At 38.9% G+C, this 22,877-nt stretch overlaps 1 protein-coding gene across 2 annotated transcripts in view; it reads right to left on the reverse strand.

The window, feature by feature from the left end:
• LOC127797716 (mRNA-decapping enzyme-like protein) overlaps positions 1-22,877 on the reverse strand; it is a 45,810-nt gene that overhangs the window by 3,163 nt on the left and 19,770 nt on the right. For both annotated transcript variants that reach the window (XM_052330840.1, XM_052330839.1), the window contains 2 exons: positions 19,562-19,618; positions 18,652-18,778 (listed from right to left, as the gene is read on the reverse strand). In XM_052330840.1, coding sequence (XP_052186800.1) covers positions 18,652-18,778; positions 19,562-19,618 — 184 coding nt within the window. The remainder of the gene's footprint in view (positions 1-18,651; positions 18,779-19,561; positions 19,619-22,877) is intronic.

A 22,877-nucleotide genomic window follows, 5' to 3' on the forward strand; every position in this document is an offset into this window, starting at 1 on the left:
AGTGGGCCCCAAATCGACATACGTGGAAAAAATAAAAAAGAAAATAACATATATAAGCGTTTTATATATATATGTTGATGTTTTGCCCGAGTTAAATGTGCTGGAAGCTTAGAAGAAATCAAAGGAGTCAAGGTGGATGATCGAGCAACAATTAGTGTGCAAGGCATTTCTGTAATTAACGGGATATACTAGGGGTAATTTAGACTTTTGTAGAGTCGGTCATATCCCTAGGTCGGTCCACCCCATAGTCTATAAATATGAGGGCAGGGGATCGGTTGTGATCATCAATCAAACAAATCATCCTATTCTCTTGTGTACGAGTGCAGTGAGAAGAATAGTTCTTGGATTCTTTTGTGAGAATTGTACTCGGGTTCTATGAGAGGGTGAATGACTCTGTTGTACTGATTCCTTTCATTCTTAATGGATTGTTCTCTCAGTGGAGTTGTTGGATGTAGTGACATTTCTGTGGCATGAACCAGGGTAGAAATTAACGTGCAAGACTATGGGTTGATCTTTCTTTTTGTATTTCAATTATGTCTTTCATTTGCTTTCTGATTGGGTATGTTTTGTGGTTTTGTTGGTGAGTGATTGAGTGAGATATTGTGTACCAACAGTGATCCCAGTTTTAACAATCTAGTATCAAAGCCGTGGTCACTTAATCAAGAACCACCAAGAACCCTTAGAAACCTATAGAATATTTGTCTATCATGGCTTTCGCGTCCCTTGATGCCTGGTACAACATTGAAAAGTTTGATGGCACTAACAATTTTGGACTTTGGAGGATAAAAAATAAAGCCTTGATGGGAGACCTAGGGTTAAAAGAAGCCTTAGAACCCCAAAAGCCATTGCCTGAAACGGCTACGACTGAATAGAAATTAGAAGCAAATAGTCGTATGCAAGAAATCTATGAAAAGGCCTTTAATACTCTAATCTTGAGTCTAGGGGACAAAGTCTTAAGGGAAGTGTCTAAGATGGAAACTGCTGAGGCATTGTGGTTTAAGTTAGAAAGTCTCTATATGACTAAGTCTCTCTTGAGTAAGTTATATTTGAAAGCTAAATTCTTTATTTTCAAAATGCAACAAGGGCAAAAGCTCCAAAACCATATTAATGATTTTAACAAATTATGCCTTGATTTGGAAAACCTAAATATATCATATGAAGTGGTCCTAATTCTACTGCATTCATTACTTAAGTCATATGAGCATTTTGTGGACATTCTAAGGCATGGTAGGGACACCATATCCTTAGAGGATGTTATAGGTGCTCTTAACCCTAAAGAGCTACAACAGAAAGTGGAGATGAAGAAATCTGTTGGGGATGCCCTTACAACTAGATATAGGTCTGAAAAAAGAGATCCTAAGGCTAAGGGAAAGGCTCGATCAAAGTCAAGAAGTGGTAGGAGAAACCTTAGATGTTTTCACTGCCACGAGGAAGGGCATATGAAGAAAAATTGCCCAAAGAAAAAGCAGGATTTTTTAGATAAAGGTAAATCATAATTCTCAAACTCTATATATGAGTTTGACTATGATAGCTCGGATGCACTTGTGGCATTAAGTCATTCGAATAGAGAGGTGTGGGTATTGGATTCCGGTTATTCTTTCCATATGCCACCCCATATAGAATGGTTCTTGAATTATAGAGACATTGGTGAGGGGTAAGTTTTGTTAGGGAATAACTAAGAGTGTAGCATAAAGGGAATTGGGGACATTAAGCTTAAGATGTTTGATGGGTCAGTAAGGACCCTGTCATCAATAAGATATGTCCCGGACTTAAAAAAAGAACTTGATTTCCCTAAGGGAGCTACCTAAGAGTGGCTATAGTTATAGTGGTCATGGTGATGTTCTCAAGGTAGCTAGGGGATCACTTGTATGTATGAAAGCAGTCCTGAAAAATGGGATATTTGTCATGTTAGCTTCCGCATTATGTGGGGATGTGGTTGTAGGGGAAAATAAGACCTATGAGCACACAACTATGTCATTTTAGGATAGCTCATATGAGTGTCCAAGGGCTTAGAGAACTAGTTAGTCAAGGGATTTTAGGCTTCGGTAACGTAACAGATTTAGACACATGCAAACCATGTATCTATGGAAAATCTGTGAAGGTAAAGTTCCCTAAGAACGCAATCCATACCTCTAAAGGCCCACATGAATATGTTCATTCGAACTTATGGGGCCCTAGTCAAACTCTAACTCATGGTGGAGTTAGGTATTTCCTTTCTATAATAGATGACTACTCTAGAATGGTTTGGATCTTTGTTTTGAAATCCAAAGATAATACCTTTTGACGCTTTTAAGACCTGGAAGATTATAATTGAAAATCAAAGGGGTGTAAAATTGAAGGTCATTAGGATTGATAATGGCCTAGAATTTTGTAATAAGGAATTCACCCAACTATGTAAAAGAGTGGCATTCTAAGGCACCTTATTGCCCCCGGTAACCCTAAACAAAATGGGTTAGTTGAGCGCATGAACATGACTCTCCTAGAGAGGGTAAGATGTATGTTGTTTCATGTTAGGCTTCCAACAGCGTTTTGGGGAGAGGTTGTTGCTATAGCAGCCTATGTGATAAACCGGTCACCTTTATCAGCCATAGGTTTTAAGACACCTTATGAAATGTGGAATAATCATAAGCCAAACCTAGATCATCTTAAGGTGTTTGGGTGTATAGCTTACGCTCATGTAAAACAAGGTAAATTAGAACTTAGGGCTAAGAAGTGTGTGTTTATTGATTATCCGTCAAGGGTTAAGGGGTATAAGTTGTGGAATTTAGAAGAAGAAATGCCTAGAACCATGGTAAATAGAGATGTAACATTTGATGAGAATTCCTTTATTGATCAAGATAAGGAGAATATGGATAGGAAAAGGAAGGAAAAAGTTGTAAATTTTGAACACCAGCAACAGGATGATGTTGCTGCATATGATACTCCCTTAGAACCTATTTAGGACTAGCCAAGTGCTGGTAAAGGATCCTTAAGCCAAAATAGCCTTGACAGATCTATAGATGTGAGGGATTCATCGAGTTATGATGAAGACCAGCATAAGAACAGTGTTGGTTCATCAAGTATAGTAGGAGATTTAATTAAAAGAAGGTATAATGTAGGCCAAGATAGACAAAGAAGAGTCAGTAGGACACCATTGAGATATGGTTTCTCTAATTTGGTAACATACGCACTGCTAAGTGCGACTAAAATGGCTAGAGAAGAGCCTCAATCCTATGAAGAGGCTGTAAACTCAAAGGAATCTTAGAAATGGAAGGCTGCCATGGAAGCTGGGATGGAATCCTTGAGGAAAAATGAGACTTGGGTTTTGGTAAATAGACCCTTGGGAAAAAGAATAGTAAACTATAGGTGGTCGTTTAAGGTGAAAGAAGGAGTTGAAGATAGCCTCAAGCCTAGGTATAAAGCTAGGCTAGTAGTAAGGGGTTTTACCCACGTAGCAGGGCTAGATTTCAACGAAGTGTTCTCTCTAGTTGTGAGTCACACTTCTATAAGAACCTTGCTAGCTATGACAACCCATCTAGACCTATGCCTAGAGAAAATGAATGTTACCACAACATTCCTCCATGGCAAGTTAGAAAAGGAAATTCTAATGGAGTAGCCTAGAGGGTTTGAAATTAGGGGAAAGGAGGACAAGGTTTACTACCTAGGAGACTGTTTTAGTCCATATAAGGACTTTTTAAACAAGCAAACCTTGTCCTCCTTTCCCCTAATTTCAAACCCTCTAGGCTACTAGGTAGTGGTACAAGAAATTTGATTAATTTATGCCAAGTCAAGGTTTTAAAAGAAGCTCATTTGATTGTTGTGTCTACCTTAGGCATGCTTCCTCTAAAGTAACAATCTACCTCCTGTTATATGTAGATGACATGTTTATTGCAAGTCATTCACCTGTTGAAATCCAAAGTTTAAAGCTGAAACTTAGTTCAGCCTTTGAGATGAAGGAGTTAGGTGAGGCTAAGAAAAATTTTGAGATAGAAATTACTAGGGATAGACATAACCAAACCCTCCAACTATCCTAGAAAGCCTATCTAGAGAAAATCATAAGGAAATTTCATATGTTGGATGCAAAAGTGGTAAATGTACCCTTGGCACAACATTTCAAGTTATCGCATGCCCAATCTCCAACGGATGAAGAGGAGCCTAAGAGAAATGGAGAGAATTCCCTATTCTAATGTTGTTGGCAGCCTTATGTATGCTATGGTATGTTCTAGGTTGGATTTAGCCCATGCCATGAGTGTTGTAACTTGTAAGTAGATTTATGGCTAATCCGGGAAAGGAACATTGGACAGTTGTAAAGTGGGTGTTTAAATACCTAAAGGGGTCAATTGATAAAGTTTTAGTCTATGGTGGAGCTAAGGAATTAGAAGAGCCGAATATTATAGGATATACAAATGAAAATTATGCATCAGACCTAGATAGAAGAAGGTCTTCCACCAACTATGTGTTCCAATTATAGAACTCCACAATTAGTTGGAAGATTAATCTTCAACCAGTTGTGGCTCCTTCAACCACTAAATCAGAGTATATAGCAATGACTGTGGTGTCATTTCCGTGACATGAACTAGGGTAAAAATCAATGTGCAAGATTGTGGTTTGATCTTTTTTTTTGTATTTCAATTCTACCTTTCATTTTCTTTCTGATTGTGTATGTTTTGTGGTTGTGTTGGTGAGTGATTGAGTGAGATATTGTGTACCAACATTGATCCCAATTTTAACAATATATACACAGAGAGAAGGAAGGTAGACGAAGGACGAAAACGATGATGAAGGAGGATGATGACGGCAATGGCGTTGGGTTGGAAGCGACAGTTTATCTAGAAACTGGAGGCGGCGATGGAGGCCAATCAAGAAAAAGGCTAATGGGGCCGACTTAAGCGATCAACAATGAGGGTGAGGCGGCCGACAAAAGACGTCATTAGCCGGCAATAGCAGAGGGCCGTTGGTTGCTTTCTGTGAGGTGGCCGTGAGTAGGAGGAAGCCAAGATCGGTTGTCGATCTAGCTTCCAGATTGATCGTTGTCGCCGTGAGCAAGATGAAGCCTAGATCAATTGCCGCCTCTAGCTTCCAGATTGGTCATTGCAGTCGTAGTCGTCGCCATCGCTATCGCCGTCCTCTTTTGTCGCCGTCCCCATCCTCCACTTGCTTCATCCTTGTCCTCGATATGCTTCTTCTCTTTGTGTATATATATATATATATATATATAACTGTAGAAATAGAAGTATTTTGAATATAGAATATTCTTTGTATATCTTAGAAGCTATGTATATTCTGTGTATATTCCTCTTTCCTTTTTGATATTTTCCTTTTGTATTATTCTCTTCCTCTATAAAGGAAAAAGGAGAATTAACGTGTAACCTTAAGAAATAAAGAAATGTATTTTTCTCAACTTTGTTTAGATAGTATCAGAGCAAGAATTAGGGATTAAATCACAGTTGTTCACTGTGAAACCCTAATTTCTCCTATTTCTCTATTATACCCAAGAACTGTCGCCTCCCTTTCACCGGCCACCTGTCACTGTTGCATTCTCAGGCTGCTGCCGCCCGTACACCAGCTGTCGCCTCTGAGATCCGGCCATCCTGACCGCCGCCGCCGCCTCTACAGTTATCGTCGTTCTCCAGTGGGTTCCCACATCTGGAACGACCACGGCCTCCTAGCCTCTGGTGTGCGATGCAGAGGCAACAAAAAGTACAGCAACAGATGCGACGGTCGCTCCTATCCGCCATCCTTGGTCGCGTTCGTGCTACCTCTATATTGCGCATCAGAGCCGCCTCAGTTCGCCGTTCAGCCCCGTCCTTAATCACTGTTCTACATTGCCTCTATCACCCAAATAAGATCTGATTTTCTATTGTTTAGATTGGGGGCACGTGGGTACCCAGATCCAAGCGCCCAGATCCGTGGGTCACTGCTAGCGAGTCTGGATCCATCCACTGTGTACAGATCCGGCTACTGCATCGCCTTGCTTCTGCTGCCCTGATCTATTTTTTTTAGCCACCATGACTGAATCTGCATCTTCAGTCACTCCAACCCAGCAATCCTAGTCCTCTCAAGACCAGTTTTGAGTTCCCCGAAACTCCTACTCACATCAGGTACAGATTACGACCATTCGTCTCAATGGTACTAATTTCCTGCATTGGTCGCAATCTGTTTGTATGTACATTTGAGGTCAGGGAAAGATTGGTTATTTGACTGGCACCACATCAGCCCCAGACACTAAAGACCCACTGTATGACATTTGAGATACCGAGAATTCAATGGTGATGACATGGCTTGTTAACTCCATGGAGGAAGAGAGAAGTTCAAACTATATGTACTTCTCTATAACAAAAGAACTATGGGATGAAGTCACTATCATGTATTCTGATTTAGAGAATCAATCCCAAATCTACGAGCTCAACTTAAAACTTGGTGAGATTCGATAAGGTAGCGATACTGTCACCATATATTTTAATTATTTAAAGCGCATTTGGCAAGATTTGGATCTCTTCAATACATATGAGTGGAAAAACACAGAAGATTGCAAATATTATCAGAAAATGGTCGATGCTAACCGAGTATTTAAGTTTCTTGCTAGACTCAATGTTGAGTATGATGAAGTACGAGGGAGGATCGTCGGTAGAAATCAACTCCCGTCTCTTAGTGAAGCTTTTTTTGAAGTTCGACGTGAAGAAAGCCAAAGACTGGTTATGTTGGGCAAAAAAAAGAGTAGTGAAAGTGGGCTATCTGAAAATATGACGCTCGTTACTGCTGATGCTAATGCTGATGCTGGTGGACGGTATATTGCAGGTTAACGAAAGGCGGAAGAAAAGCCTCGTGTTTGGTGTGATCATTGCAATAAACCACGCCATACTCGGGAGACCTGTTGGGTGCTTCATGGTAAGCCAGCCAATTGGAAGCCAAGATCGAAGCGATCCCAACCTACCACCCATGAAACTAATGCAAGACCATTCAACAAAAAGCAACTTGATCAACTTTTGTGATTGCTAAAACCTAATCTGTCACCTGGTACACCCAATTGTTCATTGGCCTATTCAGGTAGAAATTCCTTTGCACTATCTAACTCCTTTCAATCTGTTCCATGGATCATTGATTCAGGAGCATCTGATCATATGACTGGTTTATTGCATCTATTCAACTCGTATATTCCTTGTTCTAGTAGTAAAAAAATAAGAATAGTTGATGGTAGTCTTTCAAAGACTCTAACTATCGTGTTATTTTTTTTTATTCCTATTGCATTTTTTAGGCCTAGAACTTGGGGAAGACGATTGGTAGTGCTAGAGGAATAAACGAGCTCTACTATTTGGATGGGGATGTCTTGCGTAATAAAAAAGCTCAAGGGCTGAGTGGTATTAGTTCTACTTTTGTTTCTAATCAAATAATGCAACGACATCTTAGGTTAGGCCATCCTAGTTTTCCTTACTTGAAATATTTATTTCCTACGTTGTTTAAAGGAGTGGATCCTTTTATGTTTCAATGCGAGAGTTGTCATTTATCCAAAAATCATCGTGTTAAATTTCTTTCAAAACCCTATTGTCCTTCAAAACCATTATATTTGATACATAGTGATGTTTGGGGCCCTTCTAAGGTCTCCATTTTGTCTGGCAAAAAGTGGTTTGTTACTTTTATTGATGATCATACTCAAGTTTGTTGAGTTTACTTACTTGCAAAGAAATCAGATGTACCTAAAACTTTCAAGGATTTTTTCCATATGATTGAGACTCAATTTAACACAAAAATCTGTATTCTTCAATCAGATAATGGCACTGAATATTTTAATGAATCTTTGGGGGTTTTTTAAAGGAAAAGGGAATTTTACATCAATCCACTTGTTGTGAAACTCCCTAACAAAATGGTATTGCTGAACGAGAAAATCGACACCTACTAGAGGTTGTCAGAGCCATCATGTTTTCGATGAATGTCCCTAAATACCTCTGGGGTGATGCAATTTTAACCGCTTCCTATCTTATCAATATCAATCATATGCCCACCTGTGTTGTACAGTTTCAAACTCCCTTAAACTTTTTAAAATAACTCTTCCCTCTATGCCGTATATATTTTGAGTTACCCTTAAAAGTTTTTGAATGCACTTGCTTTGTTTATGTTCCTCAAATATGTCGTTCCAAATTGGATCCAACAGCTAAAAAATGTGTCTCTTTGGGTTATGCACCAAATAAAAAAGGGTACAAATGCTTTAATCATGTCACTAAAAAAAACTTATATTAGTATGGATGTGTCTTTCCTCGAAACTCAACCCTACTTTCCCAAAAATCATCTTCAGGGAGAACATATTGAGAAAGAAGATAATTTTTTGCATTCTAGTATTGAGGAGGATAATTCCTTAAAACTCTATGATCCTCGTCCTACCATGATTGGTGCTCCTCTCCATTTTGATAAACAACTCAAGGATATAAATGTTCCAAAGATTGTGGAACAGGGTGTGTCTGGTTCACAGGCGCCTAGCGTGATAGGATTTGAACCAGGGGGAGAATTACCACAAACGGATCAAAATATTCCAAAATCGAAGCTTTAGTTTTATACAAGAAGGCAAACCTTGAAGAATACTATCAATCCGAATATTCCTCTAACTACTAAACAATCGACGTCTTCGAATGATGGGCCTTCCGATAGTACTTCTTCTCATGGTAACTCTAAACTCACTCCTTCAGATTACTCTTTATTTGACTTGTTCGATCTTGATGTCCCTATTACTACTAGGAAAGGGGTGAGATCTTGTACCAAACACCCAATTGCTAAATACCTGTCATACCAAAAATTGTCTAATTATCATAAGGCCTTTCTTTCAAATATTTCTAACCTGCATGTCCCAAGAACAATTCAGGATGCCCTTGGTGACCCAGATTGGAAGTTAGTAGTCCAGGAGGAAATGAGTGCTCTTAGAAAGAATGGAACTTGAGAGATTGTGAATAAACCAGAAGGCAAAACAACGGTAGGTTGTAAGTGGGTATTTACTATAAAATGCAAGGCAGATGGGAGCATAGAAAGATACAAAGCAAGGATGGTTGCTAAGGAATTCACCCAAACATATGGCATCGACTATAAAGAAACATTTGCTCTAGTAGCTAAAATAAACTCCATTCAAGTTCTTCTCTCCCTTGCAATGAATTTTGATTGGTCACTCCACTAATTTAGAAGAATGCCTTCCTAAATGGTGATTTAAAAGAAGTGTTTATGGATCTTCTACCAGGATTTGAGAAGAGCCTCGGTACAAACAAGGTATGTCGTTTAAAAAAATCCTTGTATGGTCTAAAACAATCTCCGAGAGCATGGTTTGTAAGATTTGGAAAGGCGGTGAAAAGTTATGGTTATATTCAGAGCCAAATAGATCACACACTATTCTTCAAGCATGCTAGTGACGGTAAGAAAGCAATCTTAATTGTCTATGTGGATGATATAATAATGACCGGTGATGACAAGGAAGAGATTGAAGAGCTTAAGAGGAGATTAGCTCATGAGTTTGAGATCAAGGACTTGGGTCCTCTAAAGTACTTTTTTGGGATGGAATTTGCAAAATCTAAGGAGGAGATCTTTGTTAACCAACGTAAGTATATTTTGGATTTACTCAATGAAATAGGAATGCTTGAGTGAAAGGTTGTTGAAACTCTCATTGAACCCAACTTAAAACTTCAACCTGTTGAGGCCAAGAATGTGGTAAAAAGGGAGAAATATCAAAGACTTGTGGATAGACTTATCTATCTATCTCATACTCGACCAGACATAACTTTTGCTGTAAGTGTTGTAAGTCAATTTATGCACTCACCTGGTTCACAACATTTTGAAGCTATCTACAGAATTCTGCGATACCTAAAGGGAACCCCTAGGAAATGTCTACTTTTTAGAAAACGTGGACATCTTCATATAGAGGCTTATACAAATGCAGACTGGGCAGGCAATATAACTGACAGAAGATCTACATCACGGTACTACACCTTTGTGGGAGGCAATCTTGTTACTTGGAGGAGTAAGAAACAAAATGTGGTGGCCAAAAGCAATGTTGAAGTCGAATTTCGTGCAATTGCCCATCGTATTTGTGAGGTCATGTGGATAAAAAGTCTTCTATCAGACTTAAGGGTCTCCACTTCCCTATCAGCTAAAGTTTACTGTGATAATAAAGTTGCAATCTCTATTGCTCATAATCTAGTTCTCCATGACAGGACGAAGCATGTATAAGTGGATAAACACTTTATTAAGGAAAAAATTGATAATGGAATAATTTGTATGCCCTACATTCCAACAGTTGACCAAGTGGCTAATATTCTTATAAAATGATTACACAAAACTCAATTTGAGAATCTTGTGAGCAAACTTGCTATGAAAGATATCTTCAAGCCAGCTTGAGTGGAGAGTGAAGAAATATAAGTATTTTGAATATAGAATATTCTTTGTATATCTTAGACAGTATTCTAAAAATCGCTCTAAGAGGCTGCCTAGGCGCTAGGCGGCCACTGGCCGCACCGAGTATGCCTTAGTCGGGCCTCCTAGGCGCCGACCTGATTAATTGACCGCGATGGCGCCTAAGCGGCCCACATCGCCTGGGCCGCCCAAGTTTTTGCTTTATATATCAGCCAATTTTAGGATATTTTATTTCTTAATCTCGTCTCTCAGCCTCTCCCCCTCTCACCCCAAGGCCGTCGTTGCCTCAACACCGTCGGCTCGCCGGTACTCACCGCCATCGCTGCCTCTAGCTCCATCATCGCCGTCAAGCTTCATCAACACTGCCTCTATGCCATTCGCGTCCTCCTCGCTGCCTGAACGTCGTTGCCGCCGCCAGCGAGCTCCATCTCCTTTGTAACCCCCCCCTCTCTCTCTCTTTATGTCTTGAGTCTCTGGTTATTGGTTTTTCTTTATCTTCGTTACATTGTGTCTGTTTTTCATTTTATTTTATTTTATTTATTTGTTCTATTTATATATTAGATATATATTTAGTTTTCACTATTATTAATTATAATATGTGTTTTTAAATGATGAAGAAGATTGAAAACAAAAAATTATATGAGGTTATTGGTTATTTTGCAGAAAATAATTTTTTTTCATTATAATATAAAACAAAAGTTATTTTGCTATTTTATTGTTTTAATTTTATTATTTTGTAGTTATTTTGCAGTTATGGCATGATATATTATTGTTATTTTGAATATTAAGTGAGGTTATTGGTTATATATATATATAGGTTTCTATTGCAAGTTTCTCCAATTAAAAAAAATTCAAATTTTTCTATACTTTGCCTAGGCACCCTAGGCACTAGGCCCCAGCCTGACGCCGGCCTAGCGCCTTTTAGAACACTAATCTTAGAAGTTATGTATATTCTATGTATATTCCTCTTTCCTTTTTGTTATTTTCCTTTTGTATTATTTCTTCCTCTATGAAGAAAAAAGGGGAATTAACGTGTAACCTTAAGAAATAGAGAAATCTATTTTTTATTAGAATTATTAGTATAATTAGATATATTGCATATTGTTGTATGAGTTTTATTTATTTATTTTTTATAACTATGTGTAATTAGGCTAAGCCCATAGACTAAGCCCGTTGTGCTTATTATAAATAACACACTAATAGACTAATTTCTTAAATTTTTCTCTTATAATTATTTTCTCAAGTATCAAAGCCATCAGTGAGAAAAACCCAAACCACCATTGTGTATCTTTTTCCAGTGGCCTAAAAACCTAGTTTTTTTCTTCATCGTCACTATTCATGTCGAAAAAAAAAAACCTAGTTTTTTTGCTATTCGTCACTGTTCACGCCGAACATCACTGTTCGGCCATCTTTTGTTGGAACCAACCCCACCCTAGGGTTCGCCGCCTTCAAGCCGAGTTGCCGCCGGAAAATCGCAGCCATCGGAGCTGCCACGCGCCGTCGCCACGTGCATCCAGCCGTCCACCCCCATGTGCCGGTGCGTGAAGGCGCGTCTGCCGGCCGTTTTCTCCCGGCTTCTCCAGATCAGCTCGCCTCCCTGCCCTAGGCCTATTCCCGGTGTCAAATCCTCGTTATGTTTAACCTCAGTGACGCAATTTCTGTTGATGCTACTCCCGTAACCGCAACTGTTACCCCTGCTGCCTCTCAGTCCTTTACTGTCTCCAATATCGAAACAGCTAATATCACCACTATCAAGTTGATAGGGTCTAACAATTATCTCTCATGAGCAGCCTCTGTCAAAATGTGGTTCAAAGGGCAAGGCCAAGCCAATCATCTTACCACAAAGGCTGAAAGTGTGTCGGAAGCCAATCAGGCTAGATGGGAACAAGTTGATGCCCAGTTATGCAGTCTCCTATGGCAGTCCATTGATCCATCCATCATGCAACTCTTTCGGCCATTTAAAACTTGTGTTGACGTGTGGAAGGAAACTGAAGAATGTTATACGAATGATATCCAACGTTTGTACACTAGGGTCTCTAATATCAAGAATCTGAAGCAAAAGTCGTCCATGGAATCTTATTTGGGACAGGTTCAGGCTCTCATGCAAGAATTTGATGCTCTTCTCCCCATTACTACGACCAAGACTGAACAGGTTGCTCAAAGAGATAAGTTTTTTATGGTTATTGCTCTTTCCGGTCTAAAATCAGAATTTGACACCATTAGGCATCAAATCTTGACTAGCTCCACTAATCCTACTATGAAGGACTCTTCTAAAAGGTTGTTGAACATGACCGGTGCACATGGTATGTCCTCTTCTTCTCATGTTGTTCCTCCAGCCGAATCTTCAGTCCTTATGTCTCAAGCTTCTCACTCAAGAGAAAATAGAGGCCGTAATAATAATCGGACACGTCCACAGTGTACCTTTTGTAAGAAATTGGGTCATCTTGAGGACAAGTGTTGGAAGAAACATGGTCGGCCCGCTGCTCCGCCTACATCATCTACCAGTGCAGCTCATGCATTCTAGAGTGATCCTAGTTCTGTCCAATCTGCACCGAGTTCACAGTTGATACCTATGTCTGCAACTGAGTATGATGTCTTTTTGAAGTTTCAAGCCACCCAACAGTCTCATCCTGTTAATCCCGTTGCTTGCGTTGCTAAAAGCCTATCTCTTGGTCCTTGGATTATAGATTCTGGCGCCACTGATCATATGTGTGGTAATGAACTTCTTTTCTCTTCACTTACTTATTCTGATACCTTGCCTACATTTACTCTAGCTGATGGCACCAAAACTGCAGTTAAAGGGATAGGCCAAACCACACCCACTTCATCTTTATCTTTAAATTCGATTTTATATGTTCCTGACAATCTTTTCAATTTGATTTCAGTTAGCCAGCTTACTAAAACCCTTAACTGCTCAGTCACTTTCACTCCAACCTCTGTTTGTGTACAGGGCCAGGGTACGGAGCAGACGATTGGGGTCGGACATGAGTCACATGGTCACTATCATCTTGTTGTGCCGATGGCTTACACGAGTGCTACTTTCCCAGATCTTCTCCACTCTCATCTTGGTCATCCCAGCCTCTCCAAATTGAAGAAATTAATTCCTAGTTTGTCATCGTTGTCTATTTTTTATTGTGAGTCATGTCAGTGTGGTAAACACGCACGTAGTTCTTTTTTCAGTTGTGTCAATAATAGGGCTTAGGTTTCGTTTTCTCTTGTGCACTCTAATGTATGGAGGCCCAGTCGTGTCAATTCTACTCTTGATTTCTCATATTTTGTTACTTTCATTGATGATTTTTCTCGCTACACTTGGTTGTTTCTCATGAAGAGTCGATCTGAGTTGTTTTCTATCTTTCAGACATTTACTGCTAAAATAAAAACACAATTTGGAGTTTCTATACATGCTTTACATAGTGATAATGCCCCTGGATACTTTTCTTCTCAATTTACTACTTTTATGACTACTCGTGGCATTCTGCATCAATCTTCTTGTCCTTATACACCTCAACAAAATGGTGTTGCCGAGCGTAAAAATCGCCATCTCATTGAAACTACATGAACACTACTTTTACATGCCAATCTTCCCACCAAATTCTAAAGAGATGCTGTTCTTACTGCGTGTTATCTAATCAATCGCATGCCATCTTCAGTGTTAAAGAACAACATTCCTCATGCTCATTTGTTCCCCTCCCAGCCCCTTGCTGCCAAATCCCTCAAGTGTTTTTTCCTCAGTTACTCCCGATTGCAGAAAGGCTACAAGTGTTACTCTCCTGAGTTGAACCGCTATTTTATGTCTGTTGATGTCATATTCTTTGAACAACAGTCTTTCTTCTATGTTGTTCAGCCTGATTCAGGGCGTCCTGACCAAGTATTGCCTATTCCTTCTCTTTCGTTGCCCTTATCAAATTCGTCTATCTCCTCCTCGGTGGACCCTTCACTTCCATCTTCAGGTCCACACTCCCCGACTCCTCCACTTCTTACTTATCACCGTCATCCTCATCCTGCTCCTCACACTGGCATTCCTCTTGACTGCGACTCTCCTGACTCATTCTCTCCGTCAGTGGTCACTCATGCCATGGATCTGTTGAGTTACATAGATCTTATCATATGCGCAGCTGAAATTAAAATTTAATTTGGAGGTATCCCGTTTTTCAGAAATTATGGTTTAATAAAACGAAGGCATAAACAAAAAATACCTCTTTGATGAAATCTTATTTCACCGTTAGATTTCCCGCCGTATAATCCTCCAAGTGTAGGATGCCGAGTCGGTCCACCCGAAATCACTTCTATTCAAGAATATCAAAGAAAGAAGATAAGTAGAAGAAATTTTTCACAAAAATTTCTAACTTACCTCTTGGATTCAAGAACACTTCTCCAAAATTCTCTCTACATTCAAGTGAATCAAGAAGACACTTATGAGAGAAAATAAGAGTTTGGAGCTATTTATAGTTCCAATTAAAAACTATTCTTCATTAAATGGGTTGGGCTTCTCAAGCCCATTCCATTTAATGCAATTGGACCAAGCCCAATCCAATGGAATTTATTTAAATCCAATAGTGCCATTGGGCCAAGCCTAATGTACTAGCAAAAGGCCCAACCCAATCTATGATTAAATAATTACATTCATAATATAATTATTTAATTATTTTTATTTATCCAATAAATAAATGCACTATAATTAGTAATTATAAAATTACTAATTTATTTATTTTCTCTTTGAAAGTAATTTCTTTTTGGGTGGGACTTTCTGGGTCCACAAATAAATTGGCAACAAGAATAATCAACAATTAATTCTCGTAAATCATGAGTGACATCTAGCAATATATCATGATTACCCAATTTATTGTGAAGCGGGTATTGTGAACCTTTTACTACGTTACCATACAATACGGTCCTTCTATCATCCTATATCCCGACAAGATATGAGATCATGGTCAGTAGGTCGAATCTCTTAATCTTGTCATATGACCAAATTCAAAATCAATCTTGACAAATTATGACACAACCCGTATGGAACAAATTCCATCGTCATATTACCTCGGCCAAGGATTTATCGTCAAGTGATTACTGGATCGCATAGGATATCTTCCTCATAAATCTCGAGGTGATAGATTCCATGTCTAATGCACACATACCTCATGTATCACTGAATCAGGCACATAGATACGTATGATTATCCTTGATTAGAACAACCACATGATATCGTTGATATCCTAATCCACCAATACACAGATATCCATGTCATCTCAGGTCTAAGGACTAGTTGTAAAATCGCAGCTAACATTAAATCATTGACCCGTGAGAAATAACCCATGTGATTTAATGTTAACAGTCCCGTTCAGTGAACTCGTTCTTGTAACGAGCACCCACTTATCTTCCTTCTATAGCTCATACAGAATGGCACGAGACTCACCAACCTTATCTTTCAGTATCTCATACTGAAACAAGGAGGAAGACAATGTGCTGGCCTTTACGAGTTGCTATCATCCATGATAGGAATTCTATGGCCAGGAACATGTTTATAGTATAACAAATTCTGGATTATCCGTAACTCGTATTCTTAACACTTAAGAATGGTATCCACTTCTTATTATACTAATGGATATATGTTTTATAATTTAAACCATATTGCAATTTAAATAAAAACATAAACTTGCCATTTAAATAATATTTAAAGAATTACAAGATCGAGTCCCTTTGTGTCACTGGAACTGGTCTTTAGGGCTCATATCTAACAGGATCCTCAACTCGACAACCTTCCTACTGCACTCTGCAAAGGTACACAGTCTACTCGTAATCCACATCCTCTTTATAATTTTTTGTGTTATGACCATTTGTCACCTGCTTATAGTGCTTTTGTTTCGAGCCTTTCTTCTATTTTTATTCCTAAAACCACTGGTGAAGCCATGTCCCATCCTGGTTGGCGCCAGGCTATGTTAGATGATATGGGTGCTTTGAATTCTACTAGCACTTGGGATTTGGTGCTTTTGCCACCAGGAAAGACTCTCGTTGGTTGTCGATGGGTGTTCACCCCTAAAGTGGGCCCCGACAAACAGGTGGAACGTCTTAAAGCCCACTTGGTTGCCAAAGGCTTTACACAAATCTATGGGCTGGATTATAGTGATACCTTCACTCCAATTGCTAAAATGGCCTCTGGTCGCCTATTTCTCTCTATGGCTGCCACGCATCATTGGCCGCTCTATCAATTGGACATTAAGAATGCATTTCTTCATGGTGATTTGCAAGAGAAGGTTTATATGGAGCAACCACCTGGTTTTGCTACTCAGGGGGAGTCCAACGTAGTTTGCAAACTCAAGAAGTCTCTCTATGGCCTGAAACAATCTCCACAAGCGCGGTTCGGCAGGTTCAGCAATGTGGTTCAAGCTTTTAGTCTCACTCGAAGCGAAGCTGATCATTCAGTTTTCTATCGATATTCTTCTTCTTTATGTATCTACCTCGTTGTTTATGTAGATGACATTGTTATCACAGGGAACAATCAGGTTGGTATACAAAATCTAAAGGAACATCTCCATCAGCACTTTTAGACTAAAGACCTAGGCAAACTCCAATATTTCTTGGGTATTCAAGTTGCTCAATCAAGAGATGGGATCTCAATCTCTCAGAGGAAGTATGCACTTAACATCTTAGATGAAACTGGTATGTTGAACTGCAAACCGATTAACATCCCAATGGACCCAAATGTCAAACTCTTGCCGAGATAGGGAGAGTCTTACTCAGATCCTGGAAGGTATAGAAGATTGGTAGGCAAACTGAACTATCTCACAGTCACTCGTCCCGACATTGCTTTTGTTGTGAGTGTGGCGAGTCAATTTCTCAATTCTCCATGTGATTCTCACTGGAATGCTGTTATCCGGATTCTAAGATATATCAAACGAACACCGGGTAAAGGGCTACTCTATGAGGATAAGGGGCACACAGATATTTGTTGTTATGCAGATGCAGATTGGGCTGGCTCTCCTTCTGATCGTCGGTCGACCTCTGGATATTGTGTTCTTGTGGGAGGAAATCTGATTTCTTGGAAAAGTAAGAAACATAATGTAGTAGCTAGATCCAGTGCAGAGGCAGAGTATCGGGCTATAGCTAATGCAACTTGTGAGCTCATCTGGCTTAAACAACTCTTGGAGGAACTCAAGTTTTGTGAAGTGTCCCCTATGAAGCTTGTTTGTGATAATCGGGCTACCTTGCACATTGCTTCCAATCCAGTATTCCATGAGTGGACTAAGCATATTGAAATCGACTGTCACTTTATTAAAGAAAAGCTAATTGAAGGTGTTATTGTTACAGAATTTGTTAACTCCAATGATCAATTTGCCGATGTCTTCACCAAGTCTCTAAACGGTCATCGGATAAGAATATATCTGTAACAAGCCTCTCGAATAGGATTCGGGTCGTGGCTAAAATTACAACCAATCGACCAAATCGGGCGTCTATTGCCAAAATTAAAATGTTTGGATAAAATTACAAAAATGCAAAAAGGTTTGGTTTTTTCATGCTAATAGTCCTTTTTTGGTTGATAAAGATGAGAACTTTGCCTCTCCTCTCCCAAATTTAAGAAACTTCCTACATTTGAACAAGAATGTGGGATACAATTACATTTTCAATTCTTATTAGACCATGCATCTGAGGTAATTCTGTCTAGAGCTTATGGATGGGATTAAAGCCAGAAGGCATGCAATAGTAGAGGAACGTTAGACATTTCCCAATCATACTTATAGTGCATAATGCTCTCTTTCCTCTATAGTACCCTAGACTACATCAGACGATGAACTTGTATCATATCAGCAGTTTCTAAACGAAACAATGGACTGAGAGAGAGAGAGAGAGAGAGAGAGAGGTGCATAATGCTCTCTTTCTTTATAGTACCCTTGACTACTTGAGACGATGAACTTGTATCATATCACCAGTTTCTAAACAGAACAATGGGCTGAGAGAGAAAGGGAGAGAATAAAATAACAGATTGACAAATTAGATTCTCAACAGGACTCGGTACACTAGAATAGCTGAGTTTAACCCCCTTCAATGCATTTTCCTGTTATGTAATTCTTTACTTGTAAACAAAAAATATCAGAGTCTTATGCTGATGTGAAACCCAGGCCATTGACAATTAGGAAGGGAAAAAATAAATACACTATTTGGCATCTTTCAACATGATGAAAACTTAATGAATATTAAGTCGGCACATATCACACTTAAGATACCAGAAGGGTTTGCCAATAAGCATCTTAGTGAGTCCAAGATCTATATCATGCAATTAAGAGGAGAACATACACTGAAGAAGTTAACGAAAGAAGGGTCATCAGGAACATCTGTGACACTTGAGGTGGTTGACGCAGATGGCTCTAAAGGACCATCAATTACTGCCATGGTAGGGACTGCTTCCAGTTCTTCAAACTCACTTCATTGATGGATAAAAGGATATAAAGTTAGGAAAATAGCAAGAAATTTAAACTGATGCCAAATGTTAAATGAATGTGATCCAAACAAAAAGCAAAGTCCACGATGTAAGTAATATAAATAGAATATACGGGCACAGAGCAAAGGCATAGACAATTATTGTTCAAGGAGTCACAAAAGGATATTACTGAATTGTTAACCACCACCAAATTTAAAAGCTTAAGTTGATAGATAGAGGGTTAACTTTATCTTTTATACAATTATTTTATCCTCTAACAGATATAAATTTAGAAAATTGAAAGCAAATATGAAACTATGGAAAATGTCAAATGAGCGTGATCCATCCAAAGAGGAAAGTACATGAAGCAAGTGATTTAAAACAGAACAGATGGCAACACAGAGCAAAAGCATAGATGATAACAACAAAATTATTTTTCAAAAGTGAAAAAACCATTGTAGACTTTACAATTGACTTTTGAACGATTTGACAACAACAAACTTTGTTATGCAAAACCTAGCAGCTCAGGCTTAGTCAAAATCTGTAAAGGTAAAATATTTCCTATTATATCTCCCCATTTTTCTTCCAGCCCAAATGCAATGCTTGTTGCTTCACATGTAAGAAGATAGATGTAGAAGTTGCATTAGATTATGTATATTGCCATGTCCAATCAAGAACAAAAATTTCTATAAGGTAAACTAAATATAAGGAAAACTAAAAACTAACGTGAGTGCTTCTAACAACATAAATCAATGTGCACAGGAATAGGCATGAATTAATTATTACCTTTTAGCTGAAGATACCTTTGACATCGAAGGCACCTTAGAGAATGCATTTAGTATCCTGCACATACACAACAAAAAGAGTGTCATTATTAGATGATTATCTATATCTGTTAAGGCACTTGGCAAACTGGCTAGGATCAAAGGGACAAAGGGAACCAAATACATGAGAAATTACCAGCCCTATCACTGAACAAACTACTTCACACGCAATTTCATCACTATTGTTTATAAGTAATATGACATTCATATTTCAGCCATGCAATTTTACCAGTGTTCTAGAAGGCAACTGGCTAGGTGCTGTTGAGGCGTTAGGCGGCCCCTGGCTTCCGTGAATAATAATCGACACCCCTAGATGTTGGGCCAATTAATCAAGCCCAATCGTCGCCTAGGTGCTTGGGTCCCCTAGCCGCTTGGGTCGCCCAGACATGTGTGTGTGTATACTAATATTGAGTTGTTTAGTACTTTCCCTTTCTCTCTCTTGTCGTGTGCCGCCTAGGTCGTCTCTAGTGGACTCGCCACGCTCTCTCTCTTGCTGCTTCCTAATTTCTCCATTGGTTTATACTCCACTATTTATAGGCACTTGGATGATAGTCTCCCACGTATGCTGAAAGCTCAATTTCAGCTGCACCTAGTGATGCCATGAAGGTAAGAAGAACCAGTCCAGCAGATTAGGCAAACAGACAGGAAAGAGGAAGAAGACAATCGGAGCACGGAGGCAGCGCTGAAGAAGCAGAATGCACACTCAAGCATTTTGGAGGGTTCGGGGAACAGAAAGACAGACGCTGGAGAAGGCTCTTGCTGCTGCCTTTTATTCATCTTATTTTAATATCATATATTATACATATATATATATATATTCAAGTGGCAGCACATGGGAGAGAGAAAATGACGGTGGAGGTGGAAGCCCTTTGTGCATCCAATATGCTGGAAATTTCCACCAGCTGCTCTAATCTTCTCATTCCCCTACTATTATATGATATTAATATATTATGTTAGCAATATATATTTATATATATATATGTTATTAATATAGTAGTTGCTAACATTATATATATATATTACATCTTAATATATATATATATAAGTTAGCCACAACAGTCTTACCCAAGTCCCAACTACCTTTCATTTCCCTTTAACATTATTTTCTTTTTAATATAATACATGTTCCCCAATACCCAACTACATTTCAGTGTTATAGAGAAAGATTTATATATATAGCCTATATATAATCTGTTTATATATATATATATAAATATGAATTCCATTTAAATTTTAAATAATTTTTCTAGGCCCCAGTTAGGTGGCTGACAAGCGCCTAGCGCATTTTAAAACACTGAATTTTACACGTATGATTTTGCTTAGGCACTAATGAAGGTGGGGCTTTTCTTGCTTCTCTTTGATGCGGTCACCAATCAAGACTCAGCCCAAGGCTAACCCAACCAAACCGGAACAGTATCACCAAAATAATAGTGCCATAATGTTATTTTAATATTTCTCAGGTTCTAGAATTCTACTTGATTTAGGATTCTATTTCATGTTTCTACTTGATTTAGGATTCTATTTCATGTTTCTACTTGATTTAGGATTCTATTTCATGTTTGATTAGGATTCTAGTTAACTTTTATTTATGATTTATTTCTATTATGATTCTAGTTGGATTTTGTTTTCCAAATATTAGATGGATTTGGATTAGCTAAATACTATAAATATGCCTAGGATCTAAAGTTTGTAATCAAGTTTTAATCAATCAAATTTCAGCAACTTATTTGGAATTTCTTAGCAAAACAGTCTTGTTTTTGCGTTTTCTTGAAAGCTAAGCTTCGGCCATTGAAGTTTGCTCTTTCAAGGGTTTATTTTGGTGTATTTTTTCACACACGCGCTACACGTTGCGTCAGATGGTATCAGAGCGGTTAATCAACCAATCAGATGGCCAATCTTGAAGGTAACGGTAGCAACCAGCCTCATGACGGTGATCAGGGGTTGTCCGCAGTTTGGAGAGTAATCGAAGAACAGCGAGAAGTAACTCGTACTATCCAGTAGCAATTAGAGCAACATAGCAACCAATTGGGCACCTTACTACGAGTTGATGATGACAGGAACCTAAATAATGGGGTGAATCAAGCCAGAGCGGGAAGACCACCCATTAATCATGTCCTTGTTAATCCTAGAAGACCAATGATTGAAGATAGCGATGAAGAGGATGATTTTGGTGAGCAATAGCTAACCCTGGTGGTAGAGGGGTTAGGAGAAATGCGTATCAGCACAACCACTCGGGCAACGAGGAGTATAAACTAAAAGTTGATATTCCTACCTTTAGTGGAGATCTTGATATTGAGGGGTTCCTGGATTGGATCACTGAAGTTGACCGTTTTTTCAAATACATGGAGATCCCAGATGAACGACAAGTAAAGTTAGTGGCTTACAGGTTGAAAGGCGGTGCATCTGTTTGGTGGGAGCGATTAAGCGAAACGAGATTGAGGGAAGGCCGATTGCCAGTTCAGACATGGAGACGAATGAAGCAGTTGTTAAGAGGTAGGTTTTTGCCCCCTGACTATGAACAATATATGTTTGAAGTTTATCAAAGATGTGCACAGGGAATGAAGAGTGTGAATGAATATACCTCTGAGTTTCTGCGATTGGCGGAGAGAAACCAATTGTCAGAAAGTGACAATCAACAAGCAGCTCGTTACTTGAATAGATTGAAGCCTGCTATTCGTGATAAAATTGGGGTTCAGATGGTTCTGAGTGTGCAAGAAGCAAGGAACTTAGCTTTAAAGGCTGAGTTAATGTTGAGTGAGAGATCTCGTAATGACAACTATCATCGGTATAGTGGGAATGAAAAAAAACAACCAGCTTTTGATAAAGGCAAGTCGGTTCAAGGAGCGCAACCCTCCAATCCACCCCATACAGTCAACCCTAATAAGGCTACAACGGGGGGAAACATTCGAGGTACTACTTCTAATCTTCCAAAATCCCCTAATCCTTATGCAAAGCCTATTCTTTTAAAATGTTTTAAGTGCAATGAGGTTGGGCATCGATCTAGTGATTGTCCAAGGAGAAAAACAGTTAACATTGTAGAAAAGGAAGAGGAAAATGTTGTTGAAGAGGAAGTATATTGCAGGCCTGATAGGGAGGATGACGAAGAAGATTATGGACATGGGCAATATACCTGTGTAGTGAGGAAGTTAATGCTATCTCAAAAGAATGAAGATACTACTCAACGGCATAAGCTTTTTCGCACGAGGTGTACGGTGAAAGGAAAAATCTTTGAGTTGATTATTGATGGTGAAAGTCAGGAGAACATCATAGGAAGAGAC

Source organism: Diospyros lotus, chromosome 3 (genome assembly GCF_014633365.1).
Source record: "Diospyros lotus cultivar Yz01 chromosome 3, ASM1463336v1, whole genome shotgun sequence".
NCBI classification, from domain to species: domain Eukaryota; kingdom Viridiplantae; phylum Streptophyta; class Magnoliopsida; order Ericales; family Ebenaceae; genus Diospyros; species Diospyros lotus.